The following is a 19,532-nucleotide window of genomic DNA, read 5'->3' on the forward strand; positions in this document are numbered from 1 at the left end:
ATTTTACCCAGTTTTTAGAGCATCTGCATTTATTTTAACTGTATCTAGTCACATGAGGCTACATGTAGAATATTAAACTTGTGGCATCATATCCATATTCAAAACATTTCAGATTATAAAGCATATTAGATTTAAGAATTTTCATTTCTTTCCTTTTTTTTTCTTATAGTTTCTTAGTAGTAATTTGTTTTTCTCTGTGATGGTTTCAGATTGAGAAACTGGATGCCCGAGGGATCCAGCTTGCTGCCCTATTCATGAGTGGGGTTGACACAGCTCTGTTTGCTAATGATGCGTGTGGCCAGCCAGTCCCTTGGGAGCATTGTTGTCCCTGGATTTACTTCGATGGCAAACTGTTCCAGAGCAAGCTCATTAAAGCAGGCCGAGAGCGAGTATCCCTGGTTGAACTTTGTGATGGACAGGTACCAGCACACTGAGCAGCTGCTAAGGGCCATCTCTGATTTGTTATGGGAATAAATGAATGGGCAGGAGGGGAAAGGAGTGGTAGAGAGCAGATGAGGGACAATGTATCTGACTTAACCATATTTAATCAACATGGTCCCCAAAGCCTATATTCTAATATATGCCTGCTATAAAATCCTATGTTGGGAAGTTGGAGGGTTTTTCCTTAGCTTAAAGTTTTTATAATCTTTTTGTTACTGGGAGTGTTTCTTCTCCATGGAATTCCCACATACACTATGTGCCCTTCCTTAAACTATTAGGATTTCTTTTCTCTTATTGACAAACACCATAAGTCACTTTTGCAAGTGATATTTTTTTTGAAAAAAAAGTTTAGAAATAGAAATAGTAGATGACAGAGTAGATTTTGCAGTCTGACCTTGGGAAAAGTAAAGAAAAGCAAGGGAAAGGAAACCTTACTCAATCGTTTATCTGTTTAGTAGGGAATAGGCTGAGGTATTAGATCAGAGGTGAGCAAACTACTCCTATACTGCCTCCTGTTCTTTTTAAACATTTTATTAGAACATGGCCACATCTACTCATTTCCGTATCTGTGACTTCTGTCATGCTAGAATGGTATGAGAGTAGCAGTGGCAGACACAGTGTAGCCTACAAAGCCTATTTATTTTCCTACCCTTTTCAGAAGTATAGCAACCTCTGGGACTAACTATGTTTGTACCCTGATCAGAGCTCAAGTCTCCAAACCTGAATATAGGAGAAATAGTTAAAAGGCTTTACGTATATCTAGTTTTTTTTCCCTTGACTCTCTAGTTGTGTTACCTCTTCCTTAAAATAATGGCCTAGCCTATTCTTCATGCAGTCAAGCTTTTGGTGATGTCAACTCCTATTGTTATATTTGTTTGCATTGACATAGATAATGTGCCTCACAAGCTGTTGGTCAGAACTAATCTTATGCAGTGTGGTTTCCTTGAAGAGTGGGGTCTTTAATGCCCTGGCAGGCTTCCTGAGGTTGTAGTCTCTCATAAAATTGTAAGAGTGTGTCTAGAGTATTCAATACTATGTCTAAAACATGGGGAAAGTTTGAGAAATGGTGGCTGCTATTATTCTTTTCCTCATTTGAAGGCTGACCTGGCAAGCAAAGTGGAAAAGATGAGGCAGAGTATCCTTGAAGGAGTCAGCATGAATCATCCACCGCCTTCTGCTCTACTCCCACCACCAACTTTTGTGCCTCCCATGGTACCTTCTCTCTATCCTGTTTCGCTTTATTCCCGAGCCATGGGCTCACTTCCACCTCCCCCTCAAGCAAGGAGCCGAGGGTTTGCAGGTCGGTACCTAAGAATGAAGTATTTGCCATTCTAATTTATTTCATAATAATCTATCCAGTCCTCACTGCCAGTTTCAGAATCAAGAGTTATATATTTAATCTCATTTAAATTCTGTGCTGTGGTATAGTAGTTGGACATTTAACTACAAATATTATAGTCTGGGGAAGAAAGTCCATTGAACTCCCAGACCATTCCCAATAGAAGAGATTAGTTCCCAGTGATTCAATTCTCATTAGCCAAAATTGTGCAGTCTTGGACTAATGTAGAAGTCAGGAGTCACTTATTACTTTATTATTTTGAGAGTTATAATTCACATGAACTGGATCTTAATAATTCCTGTTACTCATTCATTCCTTATAGACAACTGAAGGAAGATGTTTGTGGAAAAAGTAGTGGAAGTAAATGCCAGTGCTGGGAGATGACAGTAGCTCAATGTAGCCATATCCACTGCAGGTGTACACCTGACACATTTGCCTACCTTCAGCTCCAAAAGCATGGAAAACACGTCATCATCCATACCTCCAAAAGAACTGCAACTTAGAGAAAATAAATACATACCTACACACATGTATATAAATTATGGTGATACCTGAGGAGAAGCTGGTGTCTGATCAATAAGAAACAGACAAGCATACTTTAGGTAGCCCAGATCTTGATACATTAAACAACCTGCTTCTGGTGGAACAGGATTTTTTTTTTTTTTTGGTGGTGGAGCTCAATCCCAGGGCTTTTTCCATGCTAAGTAGGCACTCTACCTCTGAGCTACATACATCTCCATCCCTGAAACAGGGTATTTCAGTAGGAATATTTTCATATGAAATAGCAGGATTCTGTGATCAGGTTGATGGTCTTGCTGTTGTTGACCATGTGTATTGTATATTGCTCTTCTACTTAAAAATAATAAATTTGGAAGTTTAACCTAGTCTTTTAGGGTCACAAAATTCAATATGAATATTTAGCTCAAGGCTGGGCTTAGATGCCCAGTGTGAAAGTCAGCTCTGGTTAAGGTGATTTAACTGGTTTCCTGTCTGATTCTTTGTGTGTTGGCTATATGGTGTAAGTCTCAGGAGACACTTTAAGTCCATGTTCTTTTTTAATTTTTATGTATTTATTTTCATTTTATAAGTACGAATGTTTTGCATATATATGCACACTCGTATCAGGCAATGCCCACAGAGGGCAGAAGTGGGCATCAGATCCTCTGGAATTGGAATTTACAGTTGATTGTAAATTGAGCCACCATGTGGGTGCTGGGAACTGAACCCAGGTCCTCTGAAAAAGCAGCCAGTGCTTTAAACCACTGAGCCATCTTGGGAAGACCTCACCATTGCATAACCTTCTTTACTGGTAGACCACAAGAACCTCCTGCCTCCTGAAAGGACACAATAAAATCACCAAGTGCAACTGCTCCTTAGAATCTAACTTTCATACAAAGGTTGTAATAATTTTAATTGTCAACTTGATATAACCTAGGATCACCTGGGAAGAAAGTCTCAGTGACAACTTGTCTAGATCAAGTTGGCCTGTGGGCATGTCTATGGGTGATTATCTTGATTATCTTAATTGATATGGGAAGACCCAGCCTCAAAGTGGGCAGCATCATTCCCTGATTTTGGACCCTGGACTGTGCAAGAGTCAAGAAAGCTAGCTGAGTACTAAGTATTCATTCATTTCTCTCCGTTCTTGACTGCAGATATGATGTGACTAGCTGCTTTATAGCACCTGAAATTGTGAGCTAAAATGTACCCTTTCTCCCAGGAGGGTACTTTATCACAGCAAAAGAAAGGAAACTAGAACAGAGAGCCAAATGTATTAAGGGTTAACCTTTGGTTTCTTTCCATATGTTAAAAGGCCTACTAGACCTCCAAGTTCTTTTTTAATTTCTAGGAGTACAAGCATGTGCCATCATACCCAGCTAAAACTTTTGTGCTACTTTATAAAACCCAGTTGTGCTTATGAATTCACACAGAGTTGGAATTTCCTGTCTTAAGGACAGAAAATAATAATCTTATCTTGTCTTGAATTGTTTCTGCTTTTTTCCCCAACTGTTACCATTTGTATTAGTTGCCTTTCTCATTACTGTGACCAAATACTAACAGAACAGAGAGATTTTATTTATTTATTTATTTATTTATTTATTTATTTATTTATTTACTTATTTTTGCTCTTTTTGCAACAGGGTCTCCCTGTAGTCCCAGCTCTCCTGGAACTCACTTTGTAGACCAGGCTGGCCTTGAACTCCTAAGAGGTCTGCTTGCCTCTGCCCTGCCTCCCAAGTGCTGGGATTAAAGGCTTGTGCCACCACACCATGCTGAGAGATTTATTTTACCTCATGGTTTAAAGGGATACAGTTTATCATTGCAAGGAAGACATGTGGGCTTACAGGTTGTTGCTGGTTTGTTTTCTTTGCATGCTTGTTAATCTTTGTGGATCAGGAAACAGAATTCAGGCCAGAAACAAGGTGAGCTATAACCCTCAAGGCCCTCCCCCACAGTTGTCTACTTCCCCATCCCCCAGGCTCAACCTCCTGAAAGTTCCATAACCTCCTAGCCTCTCAAAAAAGCATTGTCATCTGGGGACCACGTGTTCAAACACATGAGCCTGTGGGGCACATTTCACATTCAAATCATGACACTGTTCTTTTTTTTCTTTTACTTTTTTTCGTTTGTTTGGTTAATTGGTTTGGGTTTTTTGCAACAGGGTCTTGGTAATGTAGTCCTGCCTATGTCAATCAAACCAACTTTAACTTATAGCAATCTTCCTGGATCTACTTCTTGACTGGTGGGATTGTAGGTGTGCCCAATTTGTTATAGCTTTTAAAAAATATTTTATTTATTATTTTTATTTTACATGTATGCGTGAATTGCCTGCATGTAGGTAAGTGCACCTATGTCATGAAATGCCCACGGAGGACAGAAGAGGTGTCGGATCCCCTGGAACTGGAGTTATGGACAGTTGTTAGCTGCCATGTGGTTGCTGGGATTCGAACCCAGTTCTTCTGCAAGAATAGCCAGTGTTCTTAACTGCTGAACCATCTCTCCAGCCCAGTTATAGCTTTTTAACATAAAATTTTTAAGATTTAGGGGAAGGGGTATAAAGATGATTAAGATGTTCTATACGAAACACACAAAAAGTCAATAAAAAAATTACAAAAAAAGTGCAGATGCCAGGCCACTGGGGTAGAATCAAAGATCAGCATGTTTTAACTCCCCCAACTCCAAGATTCCATTGTGCAGCCAAGATCCAGAACCACAGAACAAGAAGGTAGAAAAGAAATTTTAAGATTTTAAAAAAATTTGTGTGTGTGAATGTTTTGCCTGCATGTTTGTATGTACAATATGTATATGCCTGGTGTTTGCAGAGGCCAGAAGAGGGCATTGGATCCCCTCAAACTGGAGTTGCAGGTGGTTATGAACTAATATATGGGTGCTAAGAACCTAACCTGGGTCCTCTACAGGAGGAACAAGTACTCTTTACTGCTGAACTATCTCATCAGCCCCTTTAATTATAAACGTGTTTCTCTTTTTTTTTTCATTTAGTCTGCTTGTCTGGCTAATCCTATAATGTATAGTGATTCATATTGGTATGGAAAGTGGGTTTGACCTATGATTTTAAAATAACTAGGTTTTAAGAATTCATTTTCTTGCCAGGCATGGTGGTACACACCTTTAATCCCAGCACTCAGGAGGCAGAGGCAGGCAGATATCTGTGAGTTCAAGGCCAGCCTGGTCTACATAGTGAGTTCCAGGACAGCTGGGGCTACAGGGTGACCCTGTCTCAAAAAGACAAAAAAAAAAAAAAAAAAAAACAAACAAACAAAAAAAAGAATTCATTTTCTCTGGGAGGAACAGGTAAAATAAGGAGTGTGGGGAGGGATCACTAACATTAAAGATATTTGGAAAAGCCATGAGGAAACCTACTACTACAGATGCTTCCTAACATAGCCACATATACATTCATAAAAGGAGTTCAAATGGAGTTACCCTATGACAAATGACTCTCCCAGATACCACAGGCTACCAAAAAAGCTAGTGCCAGTTATGGGTTACCTCATTTTGAGTTGTTGGTTGGTGAGGTCCCATAGACACCCCCTTCCCAATCATTACTGGCTATTGCCATTGCTCATTGGTTAACCTCCAGAACTTGATGGTAAAACCCTATTGCTGAAGATACCACATATTTGAATCTTAGGACAAGGAGACATCAAGCTAGTAGTGACCTAGAAGCTTCATCCCTACTGCCTAGCTTCATAGTGCTAAAAGCTGCTATGCATTCTACTGAAAGAGAAAAGTAATCATCAACCTTGCCCAGCTATGAACCCTGTGAGCTACAATAATGGCCAGGCAAGATATGCCCACTGGTATGGTAGTGGCACAAATGTTATGGGACTAACCAACTGCTTTCTGATTGGATTTAAGGTTCACTCCACAAGATGGAACTCATGCTTAGTACTGTTATTTGAGTCAAGAACCCATGGCTGGGTAGGTCATAGACCCTAGGAGAAAACCTGCTTCTATTATTCTGCTGTACCTATAGATCAATGCATCTCTCAACCCTCATCAGAGAAGTTTATTTTTGCAGTAAATTGTGATTAATACAGACACTTACAACTGAATAGTGTGCAGAGAATATGAGACTGTGGAGTTCTCACCTCTAAATGAAACATCTGTATCATACCCCCTACCCCCAAGGCTCAGGGATCATTGTGGAAGAGGGGGCAGAAAGGTTGTGAGAGCCAGAGGGGTGGATGACTGCTACAAAACATCATTTTCCAGACATGACAGGGCCACTGTACATGCGAATTCACAGCAGCTGTGGCTGCATATAGGACCTATACAACATTAAGACAGCCAAAATCCCAGCATGGATTGAGGAGGGGTTCATGAGGGCCTACCCCTAGTTGAGAAGCTATTGGTAAATGATTACTGTTAAGGGAAGAAGGTTTACTTTTCTTCGGGAATGTGGTCTTTGATAAGCTACTTGTGCTCCTGTAGATGACTCTATACTCATGCATGTATTGGCAGCACTAAATGGACTCAGGGGGTTTAAAAAAGAGAGCAGATGAGGTGAGAGGGAAAAGTGGCAAGGGAATAGGGAAGGAATTGGAAGGAAGGGAATGGGGGTTAGATTTGATCAAAACACATTATATGGAAATATGAAATTCTCCAATAATTTACGTGTATGAGTGTTTTGCCTACATGTATGTGTACTACATGCGTGCAGTAACTGTGGCAACTAGAAGGCATCAGAGCCCCCTGGAATGGGAGTGACAGGTGTAAGCCACTATGTTGGTGAACCCAATTTTTTTTAGATTTATTTGTTTGATGTGTATGAGTGCTTTGTCTGCATGTTATATATGTGCAACAAGAGCATACCTGGTACCTGCAGAGGTCAGAAGAGAGTGTCATTTCCCCCCTGGAACTGGAGTTAAGGACAGTTGTGAGCCTCCATGTGGTTGCTGAGAAACAAACTTGGGTCCTCTTTAAGAGTAACGAATGTTCATGCTGACTGTGATGGGGAACACCTTTAATCTGAGTACTCAGGAGGCAGAGGCAGGTGGAGCTCTGTGAGTTCAAGGCCAGCCTGGTCTACATAGTTAGTTCCAGGACAGCTGGGGCTACAGAGAGACCCTGTCTCAAAAAGACAAAGAAAGAAAGAGAGAAAGAGAGAGAGAGAAGGAAAGAAAGAAAGAAAGAAAGAAAGAAAGAAAGAAAGAAAGAAAAGAAAGATAGTGCTCTTAACCTCTGAGCCATCTCTCCAGCCCTACTCCCCAAACATTTTTAAAAATATTTTATTATTTTTATTTTATGTGTATGAGTGTACTGCCTGCATGTGTATTAGTGCACCCATGTCATGCAATGCTCATGGATGTCAGAAGAAGGCGTCGGATCCCCTGAAACTGGAGTTATGGACAGTTGTTAGCTGCCATGTGAGTGCTTGGCATCAAGTCTAGGTCCTACGCAAGAGCAGTCAGTGCCCTTAACTGCTGAGCCATTTCTCCAGCCCCATCCTAAACAATATTTTTAAATGAAAAGAAAAATGCGCTTTTGGCCAGCAAAAAAATATCATTTTCCAAACAAATTCCTATTGCGTAGTAGGTTATATGGTTGAAAAACCAATCACAACACTCAACACTCAGATTATTAAAATGGATATATATATATATAAAAATGTGTGTGTGTGTGTGTGTGTGTGTGAAGATAAGAACGAGTAGACTGTGGTATCTTTTGCGCCCTCTCTCAAATGTCCCATTTATCACTGCTGTTCTTCTCTTGCCAGGTCTCCATCCAATCCCACCCCAAGGTGGAAAACTGGAAATTGCTGGGATGGTAGTGGGCCAGTGGGCTGGCAGCAGATCTTCTAGAAGTCGAGGATCCTTTGGCATGCAAGTGGTTTCTGTTGGTGGCCCAGGAAAAGGGTATGTATGTGAATGGATTGGTATGAGCTAGTGTGAATCAAGGTACCCTTAGGAAAATGCCCAGCTATTGGCTCCTTCTGTTAAGGAAAGAGGCATTAACCAACTTACCATACTTGAAATCAGTTTTAAGTTTAGTTCAGCAAATGTGTAATAAATGTTTTGCCTTGATAAAAAGAGTTTTCTGTACTAGAGGACAACATGGGATACAGAATAATTTGATATGATATAGAAATGATAGAGTTTTATAGTAGTAGTACTAAGGAGAGTCATCTAAATTAACAGTGTTAAACTTCTTCTAGGGGAGATGAATAATTAACCAATGAAAATGGGATTTGGGCTTCATATGTTCTCATGATCACTTTTCCCTCCCATTTGCTAAAGGCATGGAAAAGAGCAGACTGGTAGAGGATCCAAAAGTCACAAAAAAGGAAATAAACAAGTAAGTATCCTTTTTGAGATCATCAACTTCTTTGACACCTTCCACCCTTCTGGATAAATTACAAGAAACTGCATCAGGCATGGAAAGCTGAGCTGCTTAGAGGAATTTTAATACCTTCTCTAGCCATTTGATTTGATTGATTCAGGTTAGTCACCCTGAACTATTCCACAGGGCTGCAGAGGCTCTTGCTTTTTTCCTGAATGAGACCACAAGGTAGAAACCAGGTATGGTGTCCTGAAGACCTGTGCCTAGAATAGTATATACTACATGCAACCAGAAGGGGCCGGAGTGGCCCTAAATGCTACAGCCTGCCTGTGCTTTAAGGAGCCAGCAAAGACACATAGAAGCCTGTACTTTTGCCTTTGCAGGATATGGGAGAAGGACACATTGTCGTTCTGCTTTGTGTGTGAGGGGTGCTAGAGATTGAACCCAGGGCCTTGCACATGCTAGGCAAGTGCTCTATCACTGAGCTACAGCCCCAGTTCTCACTTATTTGTATATGTGCTATATATGCATGTGTACAGGTGTGAATGCATATGTATGCACATGTATGTGGAGAACAGAAGTGGACATCCATTGTCTTCCTTCATCACTCCCTATCTTAGTTTTTGAGACAGACTCTCTCACTGACTTGGGACTCACCAATTGGCTAGGCTGAATGGCCTGTCTCCCCACTTCTGCAGTGCTTGGATTACAGATGTGTGCTATTGTACCCAGCTTTTTAATGTGTATGTTAGGGAACCAAAGACAGGTCCCCATGTTTACACAGTAAGTACTTTACCCACTGAGTCATTTCTCCATCACCCTCTATTGTTAATTACTCAAAAAGGTCTGAAAGTTTCTTCTTATCTTTGCCTTGAATTATATCATAGTTCCCACTAGTCCTCATTCAGCATGCCTCCGTTTCAAATACAGACTATGGGGTATAATTCTTTTAGTGATCCAAAATCTTGTACTGTAGCTGGAGATACAGGTCACTGGTAGAGGACTTGCCCAGCATATGTGAGGCCCAGGATCCACAGTGCTGAAAAAAATCTGGGGGCTGAAGAAATGGCTCAGTGGGCAAAGTGCTTGCCCTGAATGAGGACCTAAGTTCAGATCCCCAGAACCCACATAAAAGCCAGGCATGGCAGTGTACACCTGTAACCCCAGTGCTGGGGACAGAGACTGGAAGATCCTGGAGGCTTGCTGGCCAGCCAATCTAGCTGAAATGGCAAGCTTCTGGTCCAGTGAGAGGCCATATCTCAAAAAATAACGTAGAAAGCAATAAAGATAGCCACCTCTGACCTCCACAGGTTAGAACAAACAGCAAACAAACAAACAAAAAAAAACCCCACCCTATACTGGCTTCAAACTGCTAGACTCCACATGGTATTGCAAACTACTGTTTCATGAGTACCTACTTTCTTTTTAATATTATTTATTTATTTATGTATATATGCTCATTCATGAGGGAGGCACACATGCCATGGCATACATGTGGCAGACAGAGCGCAACCTCAGGGTACCAATCCCTGCCTTCTACCTTGTTTAAGATAGGGTCTCTTGTTTTGTTTTGTTTTGTTTCCACTGCATACGCCATGCTATTTGGCCCAAGAGCTTCCAGGGATTCTGCTGTGTCCACCTCCCCATAAGAGTGCTGCAATTGTAGATTGCATGTCTGTCTTTGCATGGGTTCTGGGGATTTAAACTTGGGTCCTCATGTTTGCACAATAAGCACTTTACCCACTTTACCCACTGTGTCGTCTCCTCAGTCCAAGTACCTACTTTCTAACAAGTGTCTTCTACTGGATATTTTATTGGCAGTTTTTTTGTTTTGTTTTGTTTTGTTTTTGGTTTCGAGACAAGGTCTTCTTACATAGCCCTGGCTGGTCTGATACTATGTAAACCAGGCTAGCCTTGAACACGCAGGTATTATCCTCCCTCTGCCTCCTGAGTGCCAGTATTAAAGGCATGCACCAGCAGTTGTCCGTTTCTAATCCTAAATCTCCTCTCCTGTATATAGCCAGCCCTCACTATATCCATGATAAATGCCACTATCTAATGTTTGTTTTGATGTTATTTTCAGCCTAAAGGAAACTAGGATAGTAAGTCACACCACAAAGCATTCTATAATTGTATGTATGTGTGTCCATTTGTGTATATAATTCCAAAAACTACAGAACAGTGACTTTTAAATCTTCTCAGCTTCTTTCGGAAGCTGGTTGGTAAGATAAAAAGGATCACATGTAGAGGGGAAATTAGTCACCCAGGAAGGTGCTCATAAAGTAGTATATACAACCTTGGGAAATTCACCATGATTCAGGTTCTGACCATTGCATGCAGCATGAAAAGCCTTCTATTCTTAGTATGAAAAGAATGGATCCATCTCTCTGTGATTGACTCACACTAACAAGATTACAGAAATAGCTATGTGGATATATCTGGAGTGAAGGGCAAGTGAATGAGGGCTAAGTACTGATTTATGATAAGAAGGAATACGTTGTATGACACATTACACACTCTTCTGTACTCATTTTATGAGGTCATTGAAACTACATGAACACCTTATGAGATAGTTACTACTTTCTACTTTAAATGAGAAGAAATTGAGGCTCAAAGGAATAAAATAATTTTGCTTCAAATTATCCATTAGTTAATTCTCAGAATTGACATTTCAGCCTTAGCTAAATGATTCCAAAGTCTTGTGCTATTCAGATTCCAGTGAAACTCTGATTGCTAGAGATGAGAATCACAGCCAGGCCAGGGTTGACTGATTCTAGTGCACATGTTCATAACCATTACTACCAGAGCTTGCTTTTTCTTAGGGCAAGCCATGTATCAGTAATTTGTTTGGAGGCATAGAACATAGACAGTGATGTTAGTTACTATTTATTGAGTTCTTTTTTTAATTTGGTTTTGTTTGGGGGTAGTTAGGGGCTGGAGTTTTGAGATGGGTTCTCAATGTGTAGCCCATTTATTGAGTTCTTACAGCAAGCCAGGCATATACTCTAAGTGCTTTACATGGAGTGTCTCATTAAGTCATTATGGGAAGTACATGCTGTTATTCCATTTTATGGTTGAGGAAACTGAGAGAAAACAAAGGATGTGGAGGAATCTTCTTCTCTTGGCTCAGATTGCTTCAGCCACTGATATCTTTTCTAGAGGAACCTGGCCAGGGAAATCCTCACATTGATTTTATTTTTACCTAAGCACCTTCCCTAGACACAGCAGCAACTGCCGGCTGCCTTGACTGCCTTGCTCACTTTCCTTTTTCTGTTCAGTCACTCTTTATGCAGAGTACGAGATAAACAGTTATTCCAATTTATTAAATGCACATATAGTTCTGTCTTCCTGAGATTATTCCTGGGGCCTTTGGAGTTTTGTATGTTCTCAATTTTTTTTTGTGTGTTTGTGAAACAGGGCCTATCTGTAGCCCCAGCTGACCTTGAACTCACTATGTAGACCAGGCTGGCCTTGAACTCCCAGAGCTCCACCTGCCTCTACCTCCCAAGTCTTGTTTTTGTTGTTTTGGTTTGGTTTTTTGTTGTTGTTGTTTTTGGTCTTTTTGAGACAGGGTCTCCCTATAGCTCTAGCTGGCCTGGAACTCACTATGTAGACCAGGCTGGACTTGAACTCACAGAGATCCGCCTGCCTCTGCCTCCCGAGTGCTGGAATTAAAGGCGTGCGCCACCATGCCCGGCTTGTTTTGTTTTTTTAAAGACAGTATCTTCCTATAGCCTCAGCTGGACTAGAACTCGCTAAGTAGATCAGGCTGGTGTCAGTCTCACAGAGATCCACCTGCCTTGCCTCTGCCTCCTGAGTGCTGGGATTAAAAGGCATGTGACACCATGCCCAACAGTTCTCAAATTCTTTTTAAAAATTATTTAATTTTATTTTATGTGTATGAGTGTTTTGCCTGCATACATGTAAGTGCACTACAAGTGTGCATTACCCATGGAAGCCAGAAAAGGATGTTGGATGCCCTAGAACTGGAGTTAGGGATGGTTGCTAGCCCCCTTGTGTGTGCTGGGAACCAAACCTAGGTCTTCTGCAAGAACAGCCAGTGCTCTTAACTGCTGAGATATCTCCAACTCCCAGTTCTCAAATTCTTATCACTTACTTATAATATTACTATTTCTTTGTTGAATCCCTCAGGTGACTAATTCCATCGAGTGGATTTTTACTAGTTCCATTGTATTTCTAGGTTCTTGGACAATACTTCCTAGTAGCCTCTCTACGTTTTAGCTTAAAGAGAAATGTCAGGTTCATGAAAAGCATATGACATGAAATTACCTTTCAGAAGAGCTTTTTTAGTTGATGAGGCCTTGAAGGTCCAAAGAGGCGCTTCATTGGGAGAGATACAGCATCCTGGCCATAGGCAGGCATAGGCAGGCCTTGAAGGAAAAGAGAGTGTTGCTTTCAAATCCAGAGAACAAAAGGAGTTTCTGAATTTTAGTGAGTTTTTTTCAGGAGGGTGAGTAAGCTTCATACAAATGATCTAGCCTGGCCTGGCCTACAGAAGCTGGCACTTGGTAGGACCACAAGCTTATCTTCCAGCTGCTAGGGGAAGGGCTATAAGATTGCAGCACAGCATGCTTTCTTATCAACTCTGTCCCAGAGAGAGAATTATAGGGGTTTCTGGCCTGATTTCTGGAAGATGGAGAGAGTCCACTAGCAGCTCTGTGATAAAACACTGTGTTGCACAGACTTTAAATCCAAATGATTTAGCTTTGCATCTGACTCTCCCATTTTGGCTCTGTGACCTTTGGCAAGTTATTTAACCTCATAGTATCATATTTTCCTGGTCTTTAAAATGCAGAAATTGTAGGGTTATGAGAGTTAAGTAAGATGATATCTGTACAATATTTATCATAGACCCTGAAACATGAGGAATGCTCAGTGAAAATTAGTAGTTGTTATTTGTAATTGACTAAAATTCAACAATTATGAGTTTTTATTATATCTTATTGTAAATAATAAGACCTTTGAAGTAAACAAAGAGTAGACATGCCAGTGACTTTGGGCACATCATTTTGCTTTGTTTGAGCTCCTGTCATCCATAAAATGAACAACAGAATATGTGACATGTCCAAACACATAGTAACTAGAAGCTATCATTATTCCTGTCAATATTCATGGAAACTCAGCATTACACTACAAATGTAGTTCATGTCATTTGCAACAGCACTCACATTCCTTGGATTAAAAGAGTAACAGGAAAATGGTTTCAGTTTTAAGAGTCTGTGAAATATTGTACATAGATTGGGTTTTTTCCTTTCCTTATATTTGCTCTTCTGATTGGCAGTATTGGTCAGTCTTACAAGGCAGTTGAGCAAATAGGGGTTGACCCACCTAAAATACATTCCTGACGCCACTACTTTCCATCTTAAGCAAGTTATTTTAGTCTTCCTATGCCTCAGCTTCCCCATCAGTAAATGGGACATCATAATATCTACCATTTGGGTCACTATAAATATTAGAAAAATAGTTGTAAAGCTTTTTTTTTGGAGACAGGATCTCACTGTATAGCTGTGGCTGGCCTGGAACTTGTTATGTAGACCAGACTGGCCACAAACTCAAAGAAATCTGCCTGCCTCTGCCTCTCAAGTGTTGGGATTAAAGGCATGTAGCACCACTCCAGGCCTTATTATAAAGCTTTGTGAATAGTAGTTGTGTCATTATTGTGTTATTGTTGCTGTTGGATTTTAGCTCTCGGGACAATATCAGAATATACTGTCTTTAGACTTTCTAGTATTTCTGAAGAACTGAAGCAACTTCCTCAGTCCACTTTATACATATGTTTGGGAAAGGCCAGCCAGATTTGGATTACTATTTTCACTGAGTAGCTCTTGTTTTTGACAGGGCTCTTCGGATGGAATTTCTAAACCCTTGGAGCTTCATCAAGGTCGGTCCCGCTCACAAGTAAATGGAAACAATGGCACATTGATTAAGGAAGAGAAGAATGATCATCATCTTCCAGCTCCATCACAGTGTGCCTTATCCAGAGACAGTAACGTGTGTAACAATGATAACCACTGCCTCCCCATGAAGAATGGAGAGAAGAACCATGTACAAGAGCAAAAGCTAGAAACCGTGGCCCAACAGAAAGAAGAATGACAAACGAAGGTGGCGTCACCTGTCAGTAAGAGGGGAAAACTATACTTTTCTGATTCTAGGCCCAAGTTAGAGGAGGATATAAATGTTTACCCTAGATTTATCCAGGATTTTAAGGGGACTTCCTAATCTACTGTATCCATATTTTCTTCCCTATCTTTTCTGGATCCAGATTAGAAATAGGGGGATTTCTGTTTAAAGATGATTAGCAACAAGACAAAACTCTGATTCTCCAATATATAGCACCAGTATTCTCTTTGTCTCCCCATGAAATCTAGTAAGGCAGTAACTGTCAGAAAGCAGATGTTGGCACATAAAGTCCTATGGAAAAGTTCCAGCTTTGGTTTTTGGAGTATTTAACGTGATATTCATTTATAAACTTTCATGATAAATATGGTGTTGAGAGGTCAGCTGCCTATGGCTTCCTGATTTTTTTCTCTTTGAAGTGATGGACTCTTGATACCTAATCAGTATCTATTCTTCTTTACTCTTTCCCCTAACTCACCTACCCCAGGATTTTGTATACCACCTCTAGCTCTGGCCTAACAACTAGATACGTAGATGTTTTCAGGGAAGTGGACAGTGTTGGTTCTGAGTTATTTTATTTTTTATTTTATACACTTTAGAAAAGTACAATGGCCTTTGTACTGGGAGATTCAAGTGAGTCAGAAAAGTACTGGGCAGATTTTTCCTGCCTCTCAACCAGTGCATTGTTTATAAAATAGAAGATACGGTGCAGTTCACCCATTCTCTGCTGCCCACACTCGGAAAGGGTGGAAATCAATGTAAGAAACTGAGTACAAAAGGGACTCAAAAGACTCTATATGTGTGTATGTGTGTATAGGTGTGCGTGTGGGTGTATATATGAACGTGTGTATCGATATGCATACACATACCCTTTATATAAGAGACAGATCTATTTATCTATACATATTTTATATAGAGAAATGTGTGTGTACATATATGTATACACATACATACATGGTAATGTCCCAGAAGATTTACTGAACTTCCCAGAAATGCTTCCACTACTATGGAGTGGTGGGTTTCTAAAGACCACACTTTAAATCTGAAATCCTTACTAAGTCACAGCCCATCCCAATTATAAGATGGGCTACTCTAAATCAGACACAAAGTACTTTCCAAAGATTGCCTGTTCAGAACAACAAATACTTCACCCTGAACAGAGCCCTCACATCCCATATGGTGAAAACAGGAGGTTGGAATGGGATTGGGAAGAGATGGGCAATTCTTTATGAAGGTTTGGAGATAGAAAAGGGATAGGAGGTGATTACCATTTGAAAGGGTTTTTAGCCAGTCTGTAAGAAATGTCTTGAAGAACTCCAGGATCAAATTGGCTTCCAGCAAGAACTGATTAGCATTTAATCCATGAAGGAGGGAAGATTAGCATTGGAAAGATGGGGTACGGAAATGTGAGGAAATATGACAGTTTGATTTTACATGCTTAGATTGTTTCATTTATTCATTGACATTTTGACTACCGGATCTTTTCATTTGCTTTGTAAGCAAGATGTCAGAGGATTCTGGCCTGGGCTCTGAGAGGTATTCTACAAAGATTTTCAGCCCCTATGGGGCCAAGATCTGCCCAGGATAGAGAGGCTGTTCCTTCTTGCTGGAGATAATCTTGAGACAACCTTGATTTCCAGTTTCCCTCCTTTTGGGCATCCAAAATCAAGGGATGGAAACTAGGCTTGTAATTAATTAGTAGTGTATCTTTATTCAGGAATCGAGGCTTCTGGCCTCACACATCTCCTTTTTGGACTTTGATATTCTTGCCCAAGAAATATGATTTCTACAAGAATATAACTGACTAGACTCATAGCAGGGTTCTCTCTTTTTGAAAAACAACAACAAAAAACAAAAACAGAAAACAAAAGCAAAAACTTATGCAACTTAACTCACATCAGATCCTTGGTGATTTTTTCCAGTTAAGTAGAAGGCTGTTTGCTATCTGCTCACTCCATCTCAAGAAATTAAAATGTCTTGGGCTGTTTAATTGTAGTCTGGCCCCATTTAAGAGAACTCACAATTTTCAGGGGGCAGGAGCCCTGGTATGCCTTGCCCCTTGCCCAGATAGTTCTTACATAAACCTAATAAAGATGACAAGAGTGTATACCTAGCCATATATAAGCAGGAAAAAAATATACAAAAACATCCTTTTTGAAATGAGATCCCTGATTTGGTCCCCCTTGTTCTCTTGGACCTTTTCACCCTTTCACAAAACCTTGAAGGACTTTTATATATAGTAAGAGAGAGAATTCATCATAAATTTAGATGGCTTAGAATTGTCTTTCTGAGCCACAGAGGGATGAATCCTTCGGAGCTCCGAAAGTAACCAAAGTCACGGAGGGAGTGAATGCTTAGGTATATGGTCATATATCTAACAGGACATACTTGGAGTTAAATGGTAGGGTGTCTTCAGTTGCCGTTTCTGTGCATCGTGAATCTCTCTGACACAGATGACAGTATTGTTAATTCTCACATCATTCTCACAAGGTTAAGGTTTATTTTGTAGCCATTCACTATGAGAGATTAAAACTGCTGCTTTGACAGAAAATATTCCCATTTGCCAAAAGATTTTATATTTTTCCCCCTTTCACAAACTTCTACTTTCCCTAGCCTGGCCCAGGTTGAATCAAGTGGCTCACTTTTAACCTTGAATTTTGTTTTAATTCAGTATTTTGGGCTTGGGAAGTTAAAAGAGAACTATAAATGGTTATGTTCCTAGATTTCAGTGTACCTCCCAAAATACACAATTTAAAAACTACAGTTAATTATTAAGAAATGAACCTTTTATAATTGGGAGACAAATTGGGGACCTTTACTGTGCCACTTGAGGTTCCACTTCTGATTCTGATTGTCTGCTCTTGAACAAAGTCATGTTGAAATTCCCAGAAATGACTGCTTTACCTTATAAGGTAACAGTAAAAAAAATAAAAACCAGGTAAACAAAACAAAAACTCTGATTGTGTACAGCCACTGATCGAGCCCCAAGAACTTGCAGTTTTTTTCTACCAGTGTCGATGTGTCTTTGGGTCAGCCTGTAAATCTTAACTTTCCCAGTGACCAGGCCCCACAAACTTCTGCTCATTTGCATCATTTTTATTTTTGGGGTAGGACTTCAGGTAGGCTGAAGCTCTAGGAGTGGTACTTACTTGCTAGGAACATTTTGGGGGTTGGGGCATTTGTTTGTTTCCATCTTGATTTTCTGACACTGTTGGCCAAGTCACCCCAATTTTTTTGAACACTGAGAAAACTAGCCAGACAAGGCATGGGGGGAGGGGTTGCAAAATGCTTATATAGGATAGAAAGAATGTGAGCATAGTCCTTTGGTTATGATGATTTAGTCCTTTGGAAACTTAGAAGGCCCCTGTGGGCATACAGCACCACCCATTCAGCCTCTAACCCTCCATCCTTTGAAATGACAGTACAAGTAGACCATAATTTAAAGTAGTTAGCATAATTCTACTAAGATTTAATCATTATACTTCTTCACTTTCAGGTGCGTATTTCCTAAATATGCTTGGGGTTCAGGGTGGGGGGTAAGTTTTCACTGTTCCATTGTATGTCCTTTTTTCTCCCTCCCATCAGCTTAGCATTTTTTGACTTTCTCTTTTCCCCCTTGCCTTATTGATGTAGTCTGCTGCTACAGATAGACAGCTCAGTGCACCTATTCCCCCTTTACTGCTCATTATCTTCTGAGGATATTGTGATGTTCTAAGAAATTGATGTCACTTTTTATAAAATCATCTTTTCTAAGTTAAAAGCAAAATAAAACATGCCCTGTGCTAGGGTGCCCATTTCAGCTTTTGACATTGCCTCTGTACTTTTATAGATGAATTTTTTGTCTGTGTTGGTAGTAACTAATGGCTAGTGAATTTTCATGTAAATGAAGCAAGTTAAATGTTTCAGATTTTATTAATTTCTCATAACCCTGCCGGATCTGATGAATTTAATTCCCAGAAGGGACTTCCCTCCTACCTTTTAATTTGTTCTATTTTTAGACTTAACACACTAGGTGAAAAAAAAAAAACCTTTAACTGCAAAGTCAGTGATTTTTAGTGCTCCCTGATAAATGATGTTATTGACAAAAGTAAAAATTTCTTTCCTTGTTTTTTTTTTCCTGTGTTACTATCTCCTCTCCTGTGCTCTTGACAGTGTGTTTAGTGGATGGATAATACGTATTTCTCTTTGCCACTCCCAGATTCCAAGTTCCCTGCCTTTTTGGCCCACCTCACCACAAAAGCTCCATAGTTTATTAATGTAAGTTTGAGTGGATGCTTCTTGGGGGAAACTGCAGGACTTAGTGGAAATGTTTCAGAAGGGAATGAGAATGTCTCAGGAGTTGTTCTGTGATGGAATTTGATCTGTTGTTCTGTTAATGCTGATGGAAAGAAACTTACAGTGCTTAATAAAAGTCTATTCTTTTAGTTTAAAAAATGTGAAATAATTTTGGGTGTGTGAAGTTTGATTTCTTCTTCTGTCTCTGGATCCCTTTCTGCAAATGGAGAATATTCTTGTCTCAATTCAGAAGCATTACACAGAGATTTTGGAGTGTGTAAAATATCAGGGCAAGGGACTCTGTGCAAGAAATATCAAAATGAAGAGTATATTTAGCCTTCTGGCTAACTTTTCAAATTTTTATAAGAGATTTTTTTTTTTCTTTTTGAGACAGGGTCTCCCTGTAGCCCCAGCTGGCCTGGAACTTGCTATGTAGACTAGGCTGTCTTTGAACTCATAAAGATCTGCCTGCCTCTGCCCAATACGTATGCCACCACACCTGGCTATAATTCATTATTTTTATTTTATGTATATG

The 19,532-nt window shown here is 40.0% G+C and overlaps 1 protein-coding gene across 2 annotated transcripts in view; it reads left to right on the plus strand.

The window, feature by feature from the left end:
- Positions 1–19,166, plus strand: part of Fam120c (family with sequence similarity 120C) — a 144,169-nt gene extending 125,003 nt beyond the window's left edge. For both annotated transcript variants that reach the window (XM_029554362.1, XM_008849683.3), the window contains exons 12-16: positions 210–419; positions 1,540–1,741; positions 8,022–8,160; positions 8,542–8,599; positions 14,444–19,166. In XM_029554362.1, the coding sequence (XP_029410222.1) occupies positions 210–419; positions 1,540–1,741; positions 8,022–8,160; positions 8,542–8,599; positions 14,444–14,698 (864 nt within the window). In that variant the 3' untranslated portion in view covers positions 14,699–19,166. The remainder of the gene's footprint in view (positions 1–209; positions 420–1,539; positions 1,742–8,021; positions 8,161–8,541; positions 8,600–14,443) is intronic.
- The last annotated feature ends 366 nt before the right edge of the window (positions 19,167–19,532 follow it).

This window comes from Nannospalax galili, unplaced genomic scaffold, assembly GCF_000622305.1.
Source record: "Nannospalax galili isolate Female #2095 unplaced genomic scaffold, S.galili_v1.0 scaffold225, whole genome shotgun sequence".
Classification (NCBI taxonomy): domain Eukaryota; kingdom Metazoa; phylum Chordata; class Mammalia; order Rodentia; family Spalacidae; genus Nannospalax; species Nannospalax galili.